This window comes from Gorilla gorilla, chromosome 1 (assembly GCF_029281585.2).
Source record: "Gorilla gorilla gorilla isolate KB3781 chromosome 1, NHGRI_mGorGor1-v2.1_pri, whole genome shotgun sequence".
NCBI lineage: Eukaryota > Metazoa > Chordata > Mammalia > Primates > Hominidae > Gorilla > Gorilla gorilla.
Genome location: NC_073224.2, coordinates 154,797,879 through 154,822,927, shown reverse-complemented (window position 1 = coordinate 154,822,927; position 25,049 = coordinate 154,797,879). Strand labels below are relative to the sequence as shown.

Sequence of the window (25,049 nt, the reverse complement as noted above, 5' to 3'; positions counted from 1 at the left end):
AAGATGAAATAAAAAGAAATAAGAGAAAAACTGATACCTTTTCCAAAAAACTTGCCCCAAATATATTTATCATAGAAAATGTGGTATAGCGGCCAGGTGGTGGCTCACACCTGTAATCCCAGCACTTTGGGAGGCCAAGGCAGGCAGATCACTTGAAGTCAGGAGTTCGAGATTGGCCTGGCCAATATGGTGAAACCCCATCTCTACTAAAAATACAAAAATTAGCCGGGCGCAGTGGTACACGCCTGTAATCCCAGCCACTCAAGAGGCTGAGGTAGGAGAACTGCTTGAACCTGAGAGGCAAAGGTTGCAGTAAGTCAAGATTGCGCCAGTGCACTCCAACCTGGGCGACACAGTGAGACTCCATCTCAAAAAAAAAAAAAAAAGAAAGAAAATGTGGTATAGCAAGGATCTAGGAATTATACTCTCTCTAAATTGATTTCTCCATCTTTAAAGTGATAGGGCGGCCAGGAGTATTATTTTCAGTATTCTTAAAACAGAAAATGAATATCTAAAAGAAACATTTTTGTGAAAACTCAATACATAAAACAGATAAAAAAGAAGGCTGTTCTGGTCAACGGGAAGTGTGTTTCCATTTTGTTCCCCCACCCCTTGCTGATGTGGCTTCTAAGCTGCTTCCAAAGAACCCTAGAGCTTAGTAGAAGACAATCTGAAAAACTATTGGCAGGACGACTTTTACCTTCTAATGCTGATACGCTGAAGTTCTAACCAATTACTTTGAAGATAGGGTTTTTCAAATATAAATTTCAAAGCAAATTATCTTCTTGCCCAAAAATAAAAAACAAAAAATAACATGAAACAAAACAAAAAGTTTAGAAAAAAATAAGGGGGTGACTCTTTTTAACTCTGGAGTTGGAGAATTTCCAAATGGAAAAATAAGATATGTATATCAAGGAAAGCTAAAACCTTCTATTGAATGCATGGAGATAGGATAGGCATTCACTGAGTTAATATGCTGTGGCCTACTAGTCTTTGCCACATTCTCTATGTCACCATCAACTTTCTCAGGCGAAGTAAATGCACCTCGTCTACTTGATTTCTGCCTTTTCTTGAATTCAACAGCAGGTGATTGACAGGGTAAAACTGTTGTTTCTTCTCAACTTTCTGCCCTGTTTTTTGTCTGAGGTACTACTACAACTAAAGAAAAATAACAGGTTATAGAAAAAGGAGCAGTTATTTTTAAAACCACCAACACAAATCTTTGGAATAAGGTGCTGTACACTAGGAACAGCTGTTTAAGGCTGTCTTTAGAATACAGTGAATTTGAAATCTGAACCTGCTTTTTCTATAACACAAGATATACATTAAGTTTCTTCTCTCAAACCCAAAACTAAGGTGGCTACTATTACAAAATAATAAAATGACCTTAACCTCTGGCACAGAATAATTAATAATTAATCATAACGAACTCAGGCACTGACAGTAAACTTAATGGTATCTCCAGGGAAGCAAGTTTTCATTTGTGGTAATGACAAGATGGCTTTCTCCCAAATTCTTGGTGTTTATTAGAATTAAAGCTGTTCTAGAAAAAGGAGACACAGTTGACACTCTGAAAGATCCCTTATGTTGGGCATCAAATGCTGAAATTAGCTCAATTACCCTGAGAATCTTGATTCAGGGTTTTAAAATAGTTAAAATAACATTCTAGTTCAGTTAAAACATGAATTAGAATAATTTTTAAGCCAGCATTTAAAAGAAAGTAAAAGCTTTAACTTTCCAAATTTTAAAGTTGAATTTTTTTTTTTTTTTTTTTTGAGACGGAGTCTCACTCTGTCCCCCAGGCTAGAGTGCACTTCCGCAATCTCGGCTCACTGCAACCTCCGCCTCCCTGGTTCAAGCGATTCTCTTGCCTCAGCCTCCCAAGTAGCTGGGACTACAGGTGCCCGCCACCATGCCCAGCTAATTTTTTTGTATTTTTAATGGAGGCAGGGTTTCACTATGTTGGCCAGGCTGGTCTCAAACTCCTGACCTTGTGATCCACCTGCCTCGGTCTCCCAAAGTGCTGGAAAATTTTTATTAACTTAATTTTTAATTCACTTTAAACAATGAAATCAAGCATTCTCTTGTACTTTAATCTTTATATATATATATATATATATATATATATATATAACAAAAGAGTAACCAAAGACATTGAGTGCTCACTTTGTGCTAAACATTTTGCTCATTGCCTTAGATGCTTTATCTCAATCTTTACAACAACCCTGAGGCAGGCATGATTTAGAGAGAAGCAAACTGGGAGTTGAAGAGGTTAAAGTTTTTGTCGTAGCCCATCCTGCTGGCAAGTGCCACCATCCAGATCTGAACCCAAACCTGACCCCAGGGCCAAGCACGGTTACTAGTGTGCTCTACACTAAACACCAAAGTACCTCACACTTGGTCCCATGCAGTGTGGGGTGAGAGTAGCAGGGGTTACTAAAAGCTAAGAAAATTTTGAAATTTAAATGCAGGGTCCTTTATAGAATGTCAAATTAAACACATATTTCTTTTAACTCTGAAATTACATCAGAGATAATTAGGAAAATAATTGTCAGTCTTTAGTTATTGATTGAAATAAGGATTGGATAAGAAAGATGGAGAGGTCAAGGGTAATTCCTAATTTAAGCTGAGATAATTTGACTAATGACCATGAATGCAGTTAAAGACATAAAGAAGAATTGATTTAAGGAGAAAAATGAATTCTGCTTTATACCAGTTGAACTAAAAATGAGAAGAGTAAATAAATTAGTGTTTATTGAGTCTCTATTACATGTCAAGAGCTACACTGAGCACATTACATACACAATTTTTAAAAATCCTAATAAAAATCTATAAACATATTATTAAATCCATATGACAAAAGATGATACAAGGCTCTAAGACGTTAAGAAACCAACCCAAGGTCAGATTGCTAATAAGTAGCACAACCAGGATTTAAATCTAGATCTGACCAAGTCTAAAATGTGCACATTAATCTATGTGCCTACAATGTCATCAGCAAAGGCAGAAAACATTTAAATGAAAAAAATCTAAAGGGCAGGTATCAATTCACAACATTTTGAAAAAGCAAAATCTAGAAGTTTCTTCAATCATATATGAGCATATTTAATGATTAGTTAATTCAAATACCCTATCATTGAAAGTGAAAAATATTTCCATAGAATCATTTACCTGGCCAGAGTTGGAGTAAGTAATGAAGAACTTCAATGTGTTTTTTAAAATCCAAAGCACTTGCAAGTTCTTCTGAATCAGTAAAGACTCTGTTGTTATAGGTGGAAGGCTCTTGCCTCTGACTTAATAATACTGGTCCAAAGCACACAGCCAAATTCTGGCACGTCATCTTATTCACTTCATGATAGGAAGCCACCAATTTCAAATGATCCAACAACATCTTTAGGGTTGCCTAAATTAAATTAAATTTCAATTAATATAGTAATAAAGAGGCAAATTCAAGGACACAATTTATAGCAGGAAATACAGATAAGCATCTTGTCACTTTTAAAAGGATTTTTAAAAAAGATTTGCGTATAAATTGGATGTTTGGAACCTAGAACATAGTTTCTAATAGAAACATTATATGGGGCCTAAATTATGTTCCAGCCGGGCACAGTGGCTCATGCCTGTAATCCTAGCACTTTGGGAGGCTGAGGCAGGAGGATCACCTGAGGTCAGGAATTCAAGACCAGCCTGGCCAACATGGTGAAACCTCATCTCTACTAAAATAGAAAAATTAGCCGGGCATGATGGCGGGTGCCTACGATCCCAGCTACTCGGGAGGCTGAGATGGGAGAATCGCTGGAACCCAGGAGATGGTGGTTGCAGTCAGCCGAGACTACACCCCTGCACTCCAGCCTGGGTGGCTGAACGAGACCCTGTCAAAAAAAAAATTATGTTCCAACAACACAATTTAATCCATTAAATGGTTAAAATATACATTCTTTATAAAATACTTATGAATGCATTCCAAATTTCAGCTGGAATCCCTGGGAAAATGCATCCATTACCTCTTTCTCTTCTAACATGGCAACAGCAAAGGCTGTGATGAAAAGGGGATTAGGGTAAGAATGTTCATTTTTAAGTACAGATAAGTCCTGTAGTTGTAAGTTGTAATCACTATCATGCTTAAATCTAGGAAGCTAACCATTCCGGAACATGGCCAGGTTCTATAATGATTTGGATTATGAAAGACATGTTTAAAAGGCCAATATGCTTCTTAACTAACATAAATATAAATAAATAAATAAATATATATATATATGTGGTAAATAAACCTTAAAAAGAAGAATAGTACAGTTAGAAATGAAAGAAAAAAATTACCAAAAAAAAATTTTTTTAATCCTTAAAGAAACTAGTAAGGGGAGTTGGCTCAAAAAGTGGAATGGTTATTTAGTTTTCAACAATTATGGAAAGAAATGATGTTTTTTGATGTAGTGGCATAGGATCAATCATTTAACAAAATGAGTAATTTTTTCTTCAAAATTGTATTGAAGACATTGATGCCAATTAAAAACTTTAATTTTTTTTTTTTTTTTTTTGAGACAGGGTCTCACTCTGTTGCCAAGGCTGGAGTACAGTAGCATGATCACAGCTCACTGCAGCACCGACCTTCCTGGCTCAAGCAATCTTTCCACCCCAGCCTCCCAAGTAGCTCGGGCTACAGGCATGCGACACCATACCCACTAATTTTTTAAAAATTTTTTGTAGGCCAGGCATGTGGCTCTTGCCTGTAATCCCAGCACTTTGGGAGGCCGAGGCAGGTGAATCATCTGAGGTCAGAAGTTCAAGAGCAGCCTGGTCAACATGGGAAACCCCGACTCTACTGAAAATACAAAAAAATAGCTGGTGTGGTGGTGCACACCTGTAATCCCAGCTACTCAGGAAGCTGAGGCAGGAGGATCACTTATTCCGGGAGGCAGAGGTTTCAGTGAGCCAAGATTGTGCCACTGTACTCCAGCCTGGGTGACAGAGCAAGACTCCGTCTTAAAAAAAAAAAAAAAAAATTTTTTTTTTGTAGAGACAGGGTCTTGCTATGTTGTCTAAGCTGGTAAAAATCTTATTTAAAGAAAAATCAAAATAACATTATTTCTGGAGCCAAAAGTGACAAATGGATTTGCTGGTCAGAAGGCCATTTAATAGCTGTGGCAAGAACAAGTCCAGCAAGATGAGGTAGGAAGCCAGATTACAATGTGCTGAGTAGTAAATAAGTGATGAAGAAGTGATAACAGCTGGAATAAACGGCCCTTCAATGTTTGGCTATGAAGGGAAGGAATGAAGAGAGAATGAAAACTAGAGAAGAATATGGCATTTTAAATCAAAACAAGTCAAATATATGAATCATATTTCTTTTTTAAATTCATAATTATTTCCTAACACAACTCCATATACATTGGCCTCTTAAGGGTATTTCCAGCAATAATTGTGATCATACACAGACACAAACAACACACTACACCTGGTTAAATATATGTTCAATCTCAATAGCAAGCAAAGGAATGCAAATTTTTTTTGACTACTAAATAAGATAAGCCAAAAAATGTAATTGTCATGTTCCTTTTGAAAATTAGTCTGGCTGGGTGTGGTGGTTCATGCCTATAATCCCAGCACTTTGGGAGGTCGAGGCGGGTAGATTGCTTGAGCTCAGGAGTTCGAGACTAGCCTGGGCAACACGGTGAAACCCAGTCTCTACAAAACATACAAAAAAAATTAGTTGAGGGTGACGGCACATGCCTGTAGTCCCAGCTACTTGGGGGGCTGAGGCAGGAAGATGGTGTGAGCCGGGGAGGTTGAGGCTGCAGTGAGCTGTGTTTGCACCACCGCACTCCAGCCTGAGAGACAAAGTGAGACCCTGTCTCAAAAAAAAAAAAAAAAAAAAAACAGAAAAAAAAAAGAAGAAAATTAGTATGCAAACATATAAGGGCCTTAAAATGTTCATATTATTTAAATAAGCAATTCCACTTCTGAGACTCTATACTAAATAATTCTAAATTAAAAATAAATCTGTGTACAAATATTTACAAATCACTCAAAATCTAAATATACAAAAGGGAATACTGATAAATTATGTTGTCAACTCCACTCAATGGTATATCACACAGTTATTGACTGACTGACTGACTGAGACAAAGTCTGGCTCTATAGCCCAGGCTGGAATGCAGTGGCATGATCTCGGCTCACTGTAGCCTTCCCTGGGCTCAAGCTATCCTTTTACCTCAGCCTCCCAAGTAGCTGGGACCCTAGGCATGTGCCACCATGCCCGGCTAATTTTTGTAATTTTTGTAGAGACGGTTTCGCCATACAGCCCAGGCTTACTCAGTCTTTTTAGAAAGGATGGTAATAGAATGGGCCTTAGAGTCAGAAAGACTTATAGTGTGATAGACTATTTAATATTCACAGAAGTATATAACTTTCAGCAAGTGATTTAAATTCCCTAACACGCAGTTCTTCACTTATAAGTGGCACTTATAATTTTACCTAGTGCTGGGCATGGTGGCTCACACCTGTAATCACAGTACTTTGAGAGGCCAAGGTGGGCAGATCACCGGAGGTCAGGAGTTTGAGACCAGCCTGGCCAACATGGTGAAACCCCGTCTCTACTGAAAATACAAAAATAAGTCGGGCATGGTGGCGCCCACCTGTAGTCCCAGCTACTCAGGAGGCTGAGGTAGGAGAATTGCTTGAACCTGTAAAGGCGGAGGTTGCAGTGAGCTGAGATCGCACCACTGCACTCCAGCCCGGGCAACAGAGTGAGACTCCATCTTCAAAAAAAAAAAAAAAAATTTTACCTAGTGTTGGGAAACCAGTATCTCTACTTTTTCCACCCACCCCCTTAAACTTCACCCCACCCTTCTGCTTCTGCACTCTTTAGCTGTTCCCTTCCCCTAATCCAAAGGAGGAGTAACTGTTAATCCAACTGGACAGAGCACAGGACATTCAGGGGACCACAGTAAACTCGCAAGTAAAGTTACTGGACTTACAGTTTCTACCCACTAATTCTTGCTCTTTCTGCCCCAACATGATAAAAAATGTAGGCAAATTTTTTAGCCTCATCTAGACAAGCCCAGTCATACATTTCTCCTATTTTCCCTTCTATTCTAAGGAACAACAGATAAAGTTAGGCTAAGGCTGGTTCTGAAGACCTACCTATCCTTCTCTCTCTCTCCTACAGGCATAGCTGAGGATGCTGGTCTGAAGATTTTGGAGATGGGGTGAATGGAAAGGATAAGGAGGAAAAAACGAGGGGTGGGGCTTTTGTTTGTCTTAAAGTTAAGCCATGTACACCAACACAGTTGTCGTATCTAAAAAATACTAAAAGGAGACACACCAAAATGTTAATTATAGCTGCCTCTGGATATTGATGATTGCAATTTTATATTCTTCTTTTCTGTATCTTTTCAATATTTCTATAATGAACAAATATTATTGTAATAATATTTTAACAATACAATTAAAAAAACTTCAGTGAGTATTCATGCTTGGGCTAAAATCACATATAGAAAAGATAAAACTGTTTTCTAGATTTATTCTGTTTAAGAAGCTTTTACAGACTTAGGCTGTTTAAAGGCAGTAACGGCAGAGCTTTTAAATCCATGAGTGCCACAGATGTCAAATATCTAAAATTATTTGTAGCTCTGGAGGTAGGTATACAGTTCATTAACTGGCTTTCGGGAAAAATGTATACTGGTAATGCTTACCTTCTCAATCTCTGGCAGACAATCCAGCAGGTCAACTGTGTACTTAGAGTCACTTGGGTCATTCTCACAACCATTTGATGACATTTTCAAAGGACTTTTTGCCATTGCATCTAATACAGCCTCATAAAGCTGCTTTGTTATCAGAGGAGAAGGGAGTTCTCTTAAATAATCCTTAAGAACACCTTTAAAAAACAAACCGCAGACAGTTGGTGATTGGACTGCAGAGTGAAATAAAGAACTATGGTCAACTTTTTAAAATTTAAGTATTATAGCCAACTTTCAACATTTTGAAAACAATAAAAGCAACAACATAAAAAGAATTATAAAATACTAGCATTTTGTATTCTTTTAAGTTGCCTTGGTAATTGACTTGTTTTGCAAGCATGCTAAAAATGTACACATAATTTTCAGTTACCACACGTTAGGTTTGTTAATCATAAAGTAAGCTATTCTTGATACATATACCCTTATTGATTCTGCCCCCTATAAAAAGCTTCTCTAAATGCATGTGAAACAGAAATTAAGAAAGCAAGGCATATTTATGTTAATTATAAATTATTCCAATTACACAAATTTTGAGTTTCTAGACTTTAAATTGATAATGAAAGAGTACCAATTGTCTGAAACCCTTGGAAATAAATACATTTCCTCTTTAACACTGGAGAAGTGTCTTAAACTGATATATTGGATGGCTGGATAACTGCTAATGCTACACTATCATATGCAAGAAAAAATCATTCCTAAAACCAAACAAATAAAACCAAAAGCTAAGAACAGAAAACATCAGACGTGTCACTATAATGGGAATGAGGAAAGTCAATTGCAAACATTCCACACGTAGTTTTGAACTAAGAAATATTACTTATAGTAGAGGAAACTGGAAAGAATAGTGGTTGTTATATATAAGTAAGGTAGGTAAGATACAAGCTAAAGGCTGGCATGTGATCACAAGGGAAAACAGGAGATATTCCTAACACCAAAACCTAAATATATACAATATTGATTCAGAACATGCTCTCAGCCTTGCTTAGTTTGAACTTAAATATGATTCTATACGAAGCTTCCCATCTCTTTTTTTTTTTTTTTTAATTGTGACAGGGTCTTGCTCCATCACCCAGGCTGGAGTACACTGGTAACCTCAAACTCCTAGGCTCAAGCAATCCTCCCACCTCAGCCTCTTAAGCAGCTAGGACTACAGGTGGTTGCCCCCACACCTGGCTAATTTTCTTATTTTTTTGTAGATCAGGGTCTCACTATACTTCCCAGGTTAGACTTGAATTGCTGGCCTCAAGTGATCCTCCCACCTTATTCTCCCAGAGTACTTGGCATGAGACACTGTGCCTGGCCCCAAGTTTTAAATATTTAATAGTAACATGATTCATTAGTTTCTTATGCATCCTTCTAATGTTTATGCAAATATAAATATGATTTGTCTCCCTCATTGAGAGTTGAGTATCCTTAGTTTAAAAATCCAAAATGCTCTAAAATCCAAAACTTTTAAAATGCCAACATGATGCTCAAAGGAATGCTCATTAGAGCATTCTGGATTTTTGATTTTTGGATTAGGGATGCTAAACTGGTACACATAATGCAAATATTCCAAAACCCAAAGAAATCAGAAATAAGAAACCTGGATATGCTGTTTCTTGCTTTTTCATTTAACATCATATCCTTGAGATCTTTTCAGGCCATTGAGAGCTTCCTTAATCACTTTTATAGCCACATTATAGTAGTTCAATGTAAGGATGTCCCCATAGTCTTATCTATTCAGTCTCTTACAGATGGATACTAGAATTGTTTCTTATCTTTTGTTTTTCCAAAACATGCTACAATTAATAACCTTGCACACAATCACTTTGTATATATGCAGGTATGTCTGTAGGATAAATTCTTAAAACAGGACTGCTAAGTAAAAAATGCATTTGCAATTTTGAGGAAAAAAGAGGAATAAGAATGTTTCTTTCCTAGGCTTGGAACTTGAGTATCTAGGTGGATACTAGTGACATTATTTCAAATAGAGAACACAGGAGGAAAATCATGTTTTAGGGGGTAAAGAGAAGAGTTTCATTTTGAACATATGGAGCTTAAGGTATCTATGGGGCATTCAAGGCTGCTGGATATAAAAATCTGAGATGAAAGAGATGACTGGAGACACAGATTTAAGAATGATCAACTTAAAGATAACTGGATCTTGGGAATGATTATCAGGGAGACATACAGAGTGATTAAGAGAAGGCTCAGAAAATAACCCTGAAGAACATCAACTTTCCAGGGGTCATCAGGGAAGAGGATCTTCCAGTTGTGACTAAGGAAGAATGGCAAAAGATGTATGTATGGTGAGAGGAGGTGGGGATGGGGCGAGAGGAGAGTGGCAAAAGTGAGGCCAAGTCGAGGAAAAATGTTTCAAGAAAGAGTCTATGATATCTAATGATACCCAAACAATAGTTGGGTTAGATAAGAATAGTGTTAAATATTGCAGAGAACAGTGTTTTTTCAAAATTGGCTGCACACTGAGGCTTTAAAAAAAATTAGATTCTGCAGCCCCATGCCAGCCATACTAAATCATAATGCAAGAGGTCAGAGCTCCTGTCCCAGTATTTTTAACAAATTTGTCTTATGTTTAGACAATGGGGTTTTGTAACCAGGCATAGAAAATAATGATCTAGAGACAATTTAAGAACCCAAAAATGTCCACCAGAAAAGGAAGTCAGCAACCTTGGCAAGCACAGTTTCAGGAAAATAAAGGACACTGAAGTCAAGTTGCAGTTGGTTAGGAAGTAAATGGGCATTAAAGAAATAGACAAAGAAATGCACACAACCTATTCAAGAAATCTGGCTTTGAGAAAAGTTGATAACCACAGAGGAGAGGGGAGGGCAGGGGAGAAACAAGATCAAAGTGGAGATTTTTCTTTAAAGACAGGAGACACCTAAACATTTCAATGGTAATGTAAAGGAGATAGTAAAAAAGGTTTTCAAGGTTCAGGAGAGAGGAAATATGATCAATTGAGCAAAGCCCTAAGAAGAAAGAAGAAACTTCTGAGAACACATGAAGGAATTAGAATTTGTCCAAGATGTAAGGAAGATCATTTCTCTATTATTACAGAAAGGAAGTGGAAAGAATGTATGCCAAAGAAGGCACATTGATAGGCTGGGTCACAAGAAGTAGAGCAAGTTCCCATCTGATGGCTTCTGTTTTCTCTGTGAAGTTAGGAGGCAAGGTCGTCTGCTAAGAGTGACATGGGTGAAATGAGGTTTGAGGGGAGTGAGAAGATATTAAATAGACACTCCAGAGTATAAGAGAGCTGATAAGAAAACATACAATGATTAGGCACCATTCACAGCCTTCTAATGACTTTGAATTACATGGATTAATACTGATACCAAATAATATTGATTTTTTTTTCTCATTGCAATCAGTAACCCAGATACAGGCTAGAAAGGCAGACCAGTGTTTCTAGGCAAGATGGAGCAATAGGGACTAGATTTACCTTCCTGCTTGCAACAACTGAAAATGCCAGACAAAATATCTGACAATACTATGTCCAAGACATTGGACATCAGGCAAAGGACAAGGATCCCTGAGAGATGGGAACCAAATGAAGTGTGCCCACAACAACCACAGCTTATTGCCTGGAGAGACTTTGCAGGTCGCAGTAAGGAAATGAAAACCCAGGTAAAGCCCGACAGTTGAAGGGGAGCTAGAAATTCAAGGAGGCTAAAGCTGCTAGACCTTGCAGGACAGAGCACTTGAGAGTAAAGGGCTGCCTAGACATGACTCAGGAAATCAGCAAGGAGTCCCAAGTGTTCATCTGAGTACTAATCAGCACACGCAGGTGGGGCAACTCCCCAAGGCTGGAGAAAGAACCAGCCAAACAGATTAGAGAGAACAATTCTTGGAGTTTTCATAGTGCGGGCAATCACTCTCGTTCCATGCAGCCAGAGTGGAAAACTTCGTAATTCATGGGATATGGGTACAGCACTATGTTGAATTGTGGCCCCCACCCCCAACCAAAAATAAAACATGTTGAAGTCTGAACTCCTAGTACCTCAGAATAGGACCTTATTTGGAAAGAGTCTTTACAGAGGTAATCAAGTTAAATGAGGTCACTAGGGTGGGCCCTACTCCAATATGACATGTTCTTATAAAATGGGGGACACAGAGAGAGAGCAGATGATATGAAGAAACACAGGGAGAATGCCATGTGAAGATGGAGTATTGGAGTTATGCATCTACAGGCAAAGAAAGGGCTGTCAAAGGTTGCCAGCAAACCACCAGAACTAGGAAGATGCAAGGAAGGATTCCCCTGCAGGTATCAGGGGGAGCAGGGCCCTGCTAATGCTTTGATTCTGAACTTCCAGCCTCCAGAACTGTGAGAAAATACATTTCGGTTGTTTTAGCCACCAAGTTTGTGGTACTTTGTTATGGCAGCCATAGAAAGCTAATATAAGTACACAGTATATAGCAGAATTTTGCTTCAGTAGAGAATCAAAGAAATAGACAAAGAAGAGCCTTATTTAAAAGCAGTTCACATTCTGCCTAATAAAGCTTAAAAGCAAGACTAAAAAAACTCTTTGCAAGTAACGTACTTGCATACCAAACAACAGAAATATCCAGCACCCAAGAAGGTAAAATTTACATTTGATGTCCAGTAAAAAATTACGAGGCATATAAAGGAGGAGGCAAATATAACCTATAATGAGGAGTAAAATCAATGGAAACCAACCCAGAAAAGACATACACAATAGAATTAGTAGACAAGAACATGAAAACACTTATTATAACTGTATTTCATATGTTCAAGAAGCTAGAATAAAGACTGAACATATTAAGTAGAGACATGGAAAATAATGAAAAACCCATATCGAACTTCTAGTAGTGAAAATTAGGATGTCTGAAACTAAAAATGCAATGAATGAAATTAATATCAGAAGACAAGACTCATATAACTTGAAGATACAGCAATAGAAACAATCTAAAATGAAACAAAGTATGGAAAAAGCTGAAAAAAATACATTATCAATGAGCTGTCACATAACGTAAAATGGCCTAAGACATGCTTAATTGTAGTCTTCAAAGGCAAAGTAGTGGCAGTGGGTAGGTGGGGTGGAAACAAAAACAGTTTGAAGAAAAAATAGAGAAAAACTACAATTATAGTTGAAGATTTCAACACTCCTCTCAGTGAGTAGAAAGAAAACAAAGATGTAGAAGACGGGGACATTATTAATTAACTTGACTTTATTGATAGTTACAGCACAATCTGTCCAAAACCACCAGAATATACATTCTTTTCAAGAGCTCAAATGGAACATTTACCACAAAAGACCATATTCTGGGCTTCAAAATAAGCCTAAATAAATACAAAAGCATTTTAGGACCTATGAACCAGAAGACTGAATATGCACATATACAAACATGAGAATCATTCTCTCACATACAAAACTTATATAGGTAGTAAAGATACAGTTGATTAAGTAGATTTGAATGTTGAATCACTGACATTTCCTGAAGGTAGAGCTACAAATTACTTTTTTAAATCCACTAACCCCCCCCCCCAACCTTACCTCGCTTACTCTTTTTGGCCTTACCACCTACTTTAGTCATACCCTATACATGTTACTCAGACCAAATGGCTCTCATAAACAATCTCAGTATATGTGGGTTGCTAAATCTATGACCATTCCTCAACATTTAGCATTCCTTGGTGCTTGTACAGTTTTGACATCTATATGCAATCTAGGTAAAGGAAAACGGAAACAATTTGTAAGTTAATGTTCCAGAGGTCAGAGAACATATAATATGTATGGTAAGAAAATGTATAGTATGTATAAAAAAGATAAATATTAATGTTTTCAAGATCATTTACTTATATTCTGATAAAGTTTTCCGTGAACGGCAAATAGGACAAAAATGACTATGGTAGGATTAAAATCATAAAAAGGCATGGTCAAATGAACTTTCAGGTACTGAACCTAGATACTGATTATGTAGCACTGACATGAAATCTATTTTACAGTAGTTAGATACATGTAATCCTCCTCAGAAGACTTATTTTTAATAATCACTAAACAATAAATGACTTTTAAAAAGCCTTCTGTTCTTTGGTAATAAGCCCTATAAAGAATTATGAATAGGCTGGGCGCAGTGGCTCACGCCTGTAATCCCAGCACTTTGGGAGGCTGAGACGGGAGGATCTCCTGAGTTCAGGAGTTCAAGACCACCCTGGGCAACACGGTGAAACCCTGTTTCTACTAAAATACAAAAAACTAGCTGGGCGTAGTGGCATGTGCCTGTAGCCCCAGCTATTTGGGAGGCTGAGGCACAAGAATTGCTTGAGCCCCAGAGGCGGAGGTTGCGCCACTGCACTCCAGCTTGGGCTACTGAGTGAGACTCTCTCAAAAAGCAAGCAAACAAAAAAGAATTACGAATGGATTTTATACCTAAAATTTTGTGCTTGATTTAAAAAAAAACTGGTTCATCTGGAGTATTTCATTCCATGCTCCAGACAAACCAACTACTAAAAACACATTAAACTGTGAACAAAATCTGTCACTCACTTCATTAATTCCTCATTTTTTAGACCTACTGAACTATTAATCATATTTCAAAGTTTACTCAGAAATGTGAGTTCATGAGGAACAAACACATTAAGCAACACTGTCACTGGCTAACTCCTCAAATCAACAATACCCTTTATTTTTAGCCATGAAAACCTTGTGTCATGCAATTATTTTGCAGACAAATCTTAAATCATTTCATTGCCTTTTTATCAAGAAAAAAATAGTTCTAAATTCTTCTGAAAAACAGCTTTACCCAAATGGAATAGTACAAAGAATTGAGCCAAGAAATATCCAATTTATAAATTACAGAAACTCTCAATTTTAGGAAAGAATGCTGTAAATCCAATATTCATTGACCTATTGTTCATATCTTCTGCATATGCTGCCAATTTCCAAAACTAGGAACCCTTTCTTCACTTCATATTTTAAAATTATACATGTTTAACATAATTTTTATTTATAAGACAAAGCTTCACCAAGACAAAATCTATTTTTATTTATAGAGTGTACTTGCTGGAAATTTGTATTTATAAAACTTCTCTTTCATGGATTCATAAAATGAGTCTTGCTGATTTTGTTAATTATACATTAACAAGGAAAGAACATTCTTCAGGTATCTCAATTTTTTGTAGAAATATGCCTCTTCCTATATAAAAATTAAAAGGAACCATTATTTCTGATTTGTTAAAATATGTAAGAAAAAAAGTGACAGTTTGTTTTATCTTATTAAAATGCTTGGAATCAAAGTTTTGATTATCCAAGAGTTATATATTAAATACTTGATGAAAATACAGTCATTCAGCACTCAAAGGGTGGGAAGCTCAATTATTCAGAAAGCCTCAATCCTAAAAGTAAGCTTTAAGGATTTTTACCAACAAAATTCTCTTAAATACATACAAGATGAACCTTCCTCAAATTTTAACCCAAACAATTAATTTTGAGTAAAAATAAGAAAGCAAGTTATAAGAGAAAAATTAATGCATTACAGCAAGAAAAAAATGGCAGCTGTCAGTAGAGTGGAGAAAGAACTACCAAAATACACAGAAGATCTGGAGATACACACTGAAGCATCTATAAATGAAAGGATACATCTGAGATTTTCTCAAAATAATCAAGGGTTGAGAAGAAGCAAATGGGGGGATGAACGAGACAAGTCTGTTCATGTGTTGATATTATGGAAACCAGGTGACAAACAGAGAGGATTTTTCATAGTATTCTCTCTACTTTCGCATATGCTTGAAAATTTCAATAATTAAAAAATTAAAACAACAAAAACAAATATGGAATTATTATAAACCAGTAGCTCCTGAAGGTTACCAATAAGGTTATGAGCCATTTCTTAATGGCCAAATTCAAAGGCCCTTTTCTTTTCTCATATAATCTCTCCATAGAATGACTGTATCACACCTTTGCTTAATCTCTGTTGTCTCTTATTTCCCAAACTTTCTGACTCCTTTCCTCTCAATCTCTTTAGGTGTTTCTTCTTTCTTTGCCAGCCTCCAAAGTTTGGAGACCCCCAAAGTTCTTTCTTTTCAAACTTTATGGACAATTGCAACACTTTACTACACATATATGCCAATGACTCTCTTTCCACTCTTATCTTTCAGGGGTAATAGAAGTATATTTCCAATGCCATACATTGAATTACAGTCACCACTTGGGTAAATAAGAGATCCCTCAAATTCTACTGCATCCTCTTCTTAGCTGCAGATGAGCAGTTTCAACTTTGCTTGATCTACCCATTTAGATCTCCTACTAGCACTTCAAATTCTATATATCCAAAGCCCAATTCATAATCTTTCTTGACACTTCCCCACCAAAAGCAGTAGCTCTCCCTGAAGCTCTCTTTTTCTGCTAATGGTACCCAATCAACCATGTCTCAAAGTCATATCTGTCTGGGCTCCTTCTTTCTCCACCTCCTTTCAATTCTACTTCTTCCTATTTCTACTGCTACAAGCCCCTTTAGCTCTTACTACCTCTTTGCTTGGACTACGGCCAAGGCTTTCTAATTGGTTTTCCTTCCTCTGGTCTCTTCTAATTTCAATCCATCACATAGAGTTGTCAGATTAATATTCCTGAAAATAATCTCTATGATATCACTCCCCCACTCAAAAAATCTTAATGGATACCCTCTGGCTAGTAAATAAATTTAAATTCTCTAACCAGATAGTCAATACCCTCTATATCACCTAAGTACCAGTCAAACTCAACTTCCAAAGCATTTTATTTATCCCTCTATGAAGGTACCTTTTTCTTTCTGCTAGCTACTATAGCTAACTTAAAGTAGGTCTTACTTCCCTTCATCATGTCAGCTGTTTGCGGGCAAGGGACCATAGCTTAATACCTTCCCGTAGAAAATAACACAGTAAGTAATGTTTGAGAAGGAAGAAAAGACTTCAGAATAAAAACAAATTAAATTTCAGCTACAAACATATTTCAGTTATCTTTCTTGCAGATGTAGTCTTTCCAGAAAGAGTACATAAAATAAAATCTATTTATTACCTGTTATTACATTTATATCTGGGTACTGGTTTTCACACAGACCAACAGCTTTGCTATCTCTCTCAAAAGCCTCTCGCAGTTCTTTCTTGACTGCTGCCGAACCACATAATCGATACAGGCCTACTACCTAGGAATAAAATTATGGCCACATTACGGTAAATTTGATAAAGGGAAAATATAATTACATTATAGATCACATGAACTTTGCAATCAAATATGTTCTGATGTCATTTAATTTAAAATACCTCAAATATAGCTTTTGAAGTCTCATTATATACTATGTTGATTAGTTTAATAAAAATATCCTATTCTTTCATTTAAATTCAAACAATACACTATCAGTTCGGTAATGCTGGCTACCTATCTTAAGCAAACCACAATCCCTTCTTTTCAGTTTTATATGCTCAATAAAGATCTCCATGCCCCAGGAATGTGCGCCCTTTCACATCTTTTGTTCTAGACTGAAGTAGTACAGCACAGACACTGAACAAGGGTTTTGGAGTCATAAAGCCCCACTGCTTGCTTCATGAATTTGGGCAAGTTATTTAATCTCTTTAAAACTCAGTTTCTTTTATCCTTAAAATAAGTATATAGTTGAAATAAGGTTCTAGTATACTATATAAAACTTTTTAAGAAAAAAGATTCTCAGGAAGACACAGAAGCAAACCTAGGGGTTTTTTTTTAAGTTGTCAAATTAATTGATTATAAAGTGATGGAGGAAATTTAAAATAATATATTAAAGGTAAAATAAAACCTCTACTTCAAAATTTATATAAGATGCACAGACACTACCCATCCCACCAACCTACATTGAAAAGATTTGTCTTTAAACACTGTCATACAGGTTCTAAAATATTAAGTCTTAAATTATTCACTATAAATTTACTTAGAAGAAATAAACATGATCTCTGTAAAGAGAAAACACGCCTGATTAAGCTATCAAAGTTCTTTGAAAGAATAAACCTTCAAAAAAACTTGAGGAGAGAATAAGTGATTGTCAGCCATACTTCCACATCTAAGACTATTTAGAAAGCTCAGTCACTTTGAACTGAAGGAAAAATTATGGAGAAAGAAACTATTTAAAGAGAGAAATAAAGTAAAAGTAATCTTCCAGGATTTGAATTAGGAATCACTGTAAAATGCAATAAATGATCTAGAGGAAGAAGTATACAAATGAAATTTCCAGGGTTACTTATGATACTAATCTCTTCTGACTCATTAAAAAACTGATAGAACACACTATAAGGTGGGTCTCAATATGAGAAAGTGTCAATAGATACAGGGAAATATTATCTAAAATATTTGAGATGATAAGCTATAGGTATTAATTGAAAGATAGTAAAGAACCTAAAATTATTTCCAAGAGGTGATAATGCAAGGTGCTGCTACATTCAAAAGGATCAAGATAATATGGGAAACCAAGAAATACAATAGAAAAAAAAAATTCAAATTTCCTACCCTTATCCACATTCATGATGCATTCACATTGAGAATGGAATGAGTTATGCTGATCACATCATCTCAAGAAAGACACAGTAGAAATGTAGACAGTTCAGAAAATGAAACTAAAATATTAAACAGGATCAAAGGAAATGCTACCACAACAGAAGAAACGAACTTGATTATAGCCCTGCTGGTGTGAGCACATTTAAGTGTCATAAAGTACCATACAAACGATGTATCCCCTTAAACTTGAGAAGAAGATGAGCCTAGAACAACTTAAAGGAAGTACTACTTAACTAGTACACAATAAATTAATGGGATATTTTACCCCCAAAAGTTGAAATTACAAATATAATTTTTTAAAAGATGAATAAAGGAAGGAAGATCTACTACAGGTACTTCAAGGAAAAGATATTTTAGGATATATCCCTACTTTCTGATGATGATATCTTGAATCAAACCCTTGAAATACTTGCTCGATGCCTCTATGAAAGACAGACCATAAGTATGATCTCCATAGCAATTTTTCCCGTTTTAAGCAGGAGATGGGTGGTAGTAGCATTCAAAGCATTTGGAAGATGCAAAGACCCATGCCACAAACTCTTTGTATATGACTATCAAAGCCTATTTTCATGTTTACAATAAAAACCCAATAATACAAGAATAATTCCTGACTAAAAGGGTAAACAAAATTTAAGCAGTATGCCAGTCTGTAAAATACAAGCACAATAAGCCTCTCTCTATTGGGGGTGGGGGAGAGGGGAGGGCAAGTGAGGGAGAAAGAAGCAGGGGAAACAAAACAAAAATGTCTTTAAAAAGTACAGTTCTAGGCCGGACGCGGTGGCTCACACCTGTAATCCCAGCACTTTGGGAGGCCGAGGCAGGCGGATCACAAGGTCAGGAGCTGGAGACTAGCCTGGCTAACATGGTGAAACCCTGTCTCTACTAAAAAAAATACAAAAATTTGCCAGGCATGATGGCGTGCACCTGTAATCCCAGCTAATTGGGAGGCTGAGGCAGAACTGCTTGAACCCAGGAGGCGGAGGCTGCAGTGAGCTGAGACTGCGCCATTGCACTCCAGCCTGGGCGACAGAGCAAGAATCCGTCTCAAAAAAAAAAAAAAAATACAGTTCTAAATAAAAATGAAAAGCATTGCTAAAAATGTTTTCTTGGCACTTAAAGTGGTAACAGTCTATATATACCTGCTCTTTCTAAATATTTCAGAAAATAGACTGTAAAAATATAGTGCCATTTGAGTTACTTAATATCCAACTATAAAAGTTTGTTTAATAATTAGCTTTTAAGTCTGCATAATTTCTGAACTCTACCCTCACTGCCTGAAAAAAGATAAAAGAAAAAAACAGAATCTTAAGAAAGAAAAATAATTAACCAAAAGTTGGATTGGAAAAGTAAAGGCCTCCTCACACAAAGACAACACAAACTGGACACAGAATGATGTATCTGAGTTAGAAGTTTCATCCAACCCCACTGGGGGGCCTGAAGAGGGGAAGTTTCAATAGTTGAGATGTGTTACCTCTTAGCTTCAGGAAGCTACTCCATTTTTTTTTTTCTTTTTTTGCAACGGAGTCTCACTCTATAGCCCAGGCTAGAATGCAGTGGCACAATCTGGGCTCACTGTAATGTCCACCTCCTGGCTTCAAACAATTCTCCTGCATCAGCCTCCTAAGTAGCTGGGATTACAGGCATGCGCCACCATGTCGGGCTAATTTTTGTATTTTTAGTAGAGACAGTTTTCACCATGTTGGCCAGGCTGGTCTTGAACTCCTGACCTCAGGTGATCTGCCCGTCTTGGCCTCCCAAAGTGCTGGGATTACAGGTGTGAGCACCCATGCCCAGCCACTCCATCTATTTTTATAGATACAAGCAAGTAAGACCCACAGAGATTAAGTGACTTGCCCAACATGACACAGCTAAGTAATAATGGAGGAGAAACCAGAATCCAGGTATTCTGCATCTTAATGCAAAATTCCATTAACTTATGCTGTTTCTATAGTTTCCATGTTAAGCTTAAGTTTATTAAATAAATATTTCAGATTTTATAATATTTACTCATTGTCTTTTAACTTAACTTTTCAACCAATATTATAAATTCAGATAGTACTAAAGCAGAAATAACTCAACGTAATTTTTAGTCTTAATATGTATCACAAAAATTAGTATAAAGAATCAATATCCTTTGCCTATGTTATCAGCTCTGACTTTTCCTTTTAATGCCATTTTGAAGCAATCCTGATTTCTAATTATAAGACCCATGAAGCTCTGTGTTGCAATATAAATTTGTGGAATCATCTAGCATGCTCTCAATAATGGACAACATGAGTCAAGTTAAAAATTATACCCTAAACAGTAATGGAATAAAAATAAAGAATAGGAATGGTAAAATATCTAAATTTGATTTTTTTACATTACCTTGAATTCCTTCCCCCAAGACTTACAATTAATCAATCAATAAAGGAAGTAGTAGGGAACCATAGTAAGATAATACCTGACAGCCTCTCTTTTCAATTTCCATAATACATTTCTGTATCAGAAGGGGCACCATCAGTCCTATATTTTCTTTCTCTACAACTTTTTGAATATCAACTCCAAATATTATTGGTTCTTGGTTTATATCTAGTCCATGAAGAGAATTCTCCCACTGTTCCATAAGAGTCACTTTCACATAAATAAGACCTCTAGGTTCAAGTTTGACAGCCAATTGATGAGTCTTTGTCACTCTAAATAAGGTGGGAAGAACAACAGTTCCATGACAACAAACTCGATTTTTTCTTGGAGTGGGTTCCCAACTGAATACTACTAGTTTCAAATGTTGTGCATTTTCAATTTCTATGTTGAAAGTGTGATCCATGTCTAAAAATGTTGTTCGACATGTGAGCAAAGCTGTTCTTGCTTTGTTTACTGAATCTACCTGAATTGCACAAAAGACGTCTTTTGAATCTATCCGAGGTGGTTTTAAATCCTCAGCACCATAGAAATGTACACTCATGAGCCCAGATATGTACTGTGAACACTTAGGTTGATCAGAAAAGCTATAATGCCTAAAAGCATCAATGTCTATTTCATTCTTGCTACAACTATTTGAAATTATTTCTTTTCCTTTTCCAAATTTGCTTTCAGATCCATGTTTGCTAGCTTTAGTTGTAAGTTCAGGTGAGTCTCCATCACTAAGGTAACCACCTTTGCAGGAATACTTAGAACTCATAGAGTTTTTCTTCTGGTAGCTCTGCTGGGAGGATACACTGGTATCAAGATGGTATCGGCTTATAACATTCCTCTTAGCAGCAGTGGTTGTGTTCCCAGAGGGCAGAATATCAGTATGATGAATTTCTCGGCAGTTATATTTAGACAAAGAAGGAGTATTATCTGGACTGTTTATATAATTCAATGTTCCCTTAACGCTTAGCTTTCGGCTAAATTCTGGCAACTTTTTCATTTTCATGGAAAGTTTCCTCACAGTTCGTGGTGATTTTATTTTATCTGGCAATGACCAATTAATTGAACTGCCTTTTTTCACAGGGCTAGGATTTGGAGAAGATGGTTCTATAATTCCCAATTCAATACTATTTGTAGCAGCCAGGATCCCAGAACCTTAAAAGAAAGAAAGAAAAATACGTTATAAAGCAATATGTTTTGATTTCTTTTATTCTTATTTTATAAACCATCAACTAAACAGGCTCCCACATAGGCAGAAATTCTTCTCTTATTTCATCTCAATGGGGAGATTTCATTAGAAGTTCAGGTCAACTTCCATTATGATATTCAAGCAGAATACTGCATTATCCCAATTATTTAAAATTTAATTTAATTTTTCATACTTTATTCCTTATAGAGAAAGATCTAATAACCTCACATCAAAAGCTAATGTATGTAACACAACATTTCACAATTAAAATGAGAAAAAGTGTTTATTCATTTTAAAAATCAACAAATGACCTTTCTTTAAAAAGTATTAATATTCTCCCTCCACCCCTATGTGTCCTAATGACAAATAAGTAGTTTCTTTATAGAGAAAAAAACTATTTTAAGTATGCCTACAGGGCTTTTCTATTAAGAAGATAATAGAAAATGGAGTGTTTGATAAACTGGATAAAGCATCCCCTTGTACTAAAATTATAGTACAATTCTACTGGCTTACTAGTTTGAAACATTCTGGAGTTAATCGGGGTCCTGCTTTAGTCTATAAACATCAATCTGTCTATTTTATATCACAGCCTAGAAAAGCTATCCAGTATATTAAATTGCTTTAGATTAAATACATTATCACATTAAAAAACTGACTCTTTTTACATATTGTAAGTAAATAATTTCTACTGAAGTCCTTAACTAATTATTAAAATGAAATACTGTACATGATAGCAACTTCTACTGCAGATAAAACTGAATTTATTAAAACCAAAATGCTTTGTTTTTATAAAACCCAAGAGTCAAAATATTACCAAATTCCACAGTTGCTTAAAATTAAACTACAACTATACTAATCAAATCACATACTATCTTTAAAAAGAAGGTACAAAATAAAAATCTTTAAATATAAATTTATGAACTAGGCTAGAGTCGAGTGAAACTGGCACACTCCTTCAGCACCTAGAACAGTAACTGGTACATAGCAGGAACTCAATATTTAGTGAATAAATGAATAACCAATTGTTAGTTGCCTTGTAAACTGGCAAACTTTGTAGAACATGCAACATAGAAATTAACAATAATAATTACCAGGCTTAAACACCAAGTAATGATACTGGTAATTGATCTGAGTGAAGTAAAAAACATTATGAAGATCACTGCAATAGCACTGGAAACAATCTATCAACACCTAACATTAAGGAAACAGTCAAATAGATTAGGGCACATCAACGCAGTTAAATACTGTACTACAATGCTTGAGAAACAATACTACCCTACATGTAACAATGCAAGATGAAGATACCAAGTAAAAACAGCAAAAATCAAAAATAAAGTCCACTATAATTACAACTAGATAAAAGATACATATATATCATGGTGGCTCACTGTTATCCCATTACTTTGGGAGGCTGAGGCAGATAGGAGTTCAAGACCAGCCTGGACAACATGGCAAAACCCCATGTCTACAAAAGATACAAAAAAATTAGCAGGTGTGGTGGTGTGCTATAGTCCCAGCTACTAGGGAAACCGAGGTGGGAAGACTGCTTGAGCTGGGAAGGTTGAGTGTTTCTCAGGCTGGGAGGCTACAGTGAGCCGTGATTGTGCCACTTGCACTCCACCCTGGGAAACATAGAGATACCCCGTCTTAAAAAAAAAAAAAAAAGATACATATGTATCTGGGAGTTAATGAGGAAAAAACAAGTCATAATTGTATTAGGATGAATTAGCTTTCCAATTCTCTGATCAAAAATTATTTTGAAATTCAACCATTTTCTCTGCCAATTTCTCAACAGCTTTCTGCCAATACTGCTAAGAAATAGATCACTTTAGGTAACGGTTTTTCCACCAAAATAAAACAACAAAAAAAGATGACTTATAAATAAACTGTCTAAATATTTCCTTTGGTCAATTTAGGATTTTTGACCAAAAAATATTTTAATTATATATTATAATCATATATTTTACAATATTAAATGTAAATATTTAATATTTATAAAATATATTTATAAATATTTTATAATTATAAATATATTTTAATTATATATTTATGAGAAGAATGACAGTAAAAAAGGAGATAGTAAAAAAAGCAGATATACCATACTTTTAAGTTGTGTTTTTAAAAAAATGTCTGTTAGTCTTTCCAGGTTCACAATTTGCCACAAACATTAAAAAAAAAAGTTTATGATATTGATTCTTCCTACCCATGAGCATGGAATGTTCTTCCATTTCTTTGTATCCTCTTTTATTTCATTGAGCAGTGGTTTGTAGTTCTCCTTGAAGAGGTCCTTCACATCCCTTGTAAGTTGGATTCCTAGGTATTTTATTCTCTTTGAAGCAATTGTGAATGGGAGTTCACTCATGATTTAGCTGTTTGTCTGTTATTGGTGTATAAGAACGCTTGTGATTTTGTACATTGATTTTGTATCCTGAGACTTTGCTGAAGTTGCTTATCAGCTTAAGGAGATTTTGGGCTGAGACAATGGGGTTTTCTAGATAAACAATCATGTCGTCTGCAAACAGGGACAATTTGACTTCCTCTTTTCCTAATTGAATACCCTTTATTTCCTTCTCCTGCCTAATTGCCCTGGCCAGAACTTCCAACACTGTTGAATAGGAGTGGTGAGAGAGGGCATCCCTGTCTTGTGCCAGTTTTCAAAGGGAATGCTTCCAGTTTTTGCCCATTCAGTATGATATTGGCTGTGGGTTTGTCATAGAGCTCTTATTATTTTGAGATACGTCCCATCAATACCTAATTTATTGAGAGTTTTTAGCATGAAGGGTTGTTGAATTTTGTCAAAGGCCTTTTCTGCATCTATTGAGATAATCATGTGGTTTTTGTCTTTGGTTCTGTTTATATGCTGGATTACATTTATTGATTTGTGTATATTGAACCAGCCTTGCATCCCAGGGATGAAGCCCACTTGATCTTGGTGGATAAGCTTTTTGATGTGCTGCTGGATTCGGTTTGCCAGTATTTTATTGAGGATTTTTGCATCAATGTTCATCAAGGATATTGGTCTAAAATTCTCTTTTTTGGTTGGGTCTCTGCCTGGCTTTGGTATCAGGATGATTCTGGCCTCATAAAATGAGTTAGGGAGGATTCCCTCTTTTTCTATTGATTGGAATAGTTTCAGAAGGAATGGTACCAGTTCCTCCTTGTACCTCTGGTAGAATTTGGCTGTGAATCCGTCGTGAAAATGGCCATACTGC

The 25,049-nt window shown here is 36.1% G+C and overlaps 1 protein-coding gene across 3 annotated transcripts in view; it reads right to left on the bottom strand.

Annotated features, from left to right (window-relative positions):
* Window positions 1-25,049, bottom strand: part of SYDE2 (synapse defective Rho GTPase homolog 2) — a 46,586-nt gene that overhangs the window by 6,245 nt on the left and 15,292 nt on the right. For all 3 annotated transcript variants that reach the window (XM_063697337.1, XM_063697343.1, XM_004026062.5), the window contains exons 3-6: window positions 20,701-21,803; window positions 16,752-16,878; window positions 7,692-7,873; window positions 3,172-3,403 (exon numbers count right to left, since the gene is read on the bottom strand). In XM_063697337.1, coding sequence (XP_063553407.1) covers window positions 3,172-3,403; window positions 7,692-7,873; window positions 16,752-16,878; window positions 20,701-21,803 — 1,644 coding nt within the window. The remainder of the gene's footprint in view (window positions 1-3,171; window positions 3,404-7,691; window positions 7,874-16,751; window positions 16,879-20,700; window positions 21,804-25,049) is intronic.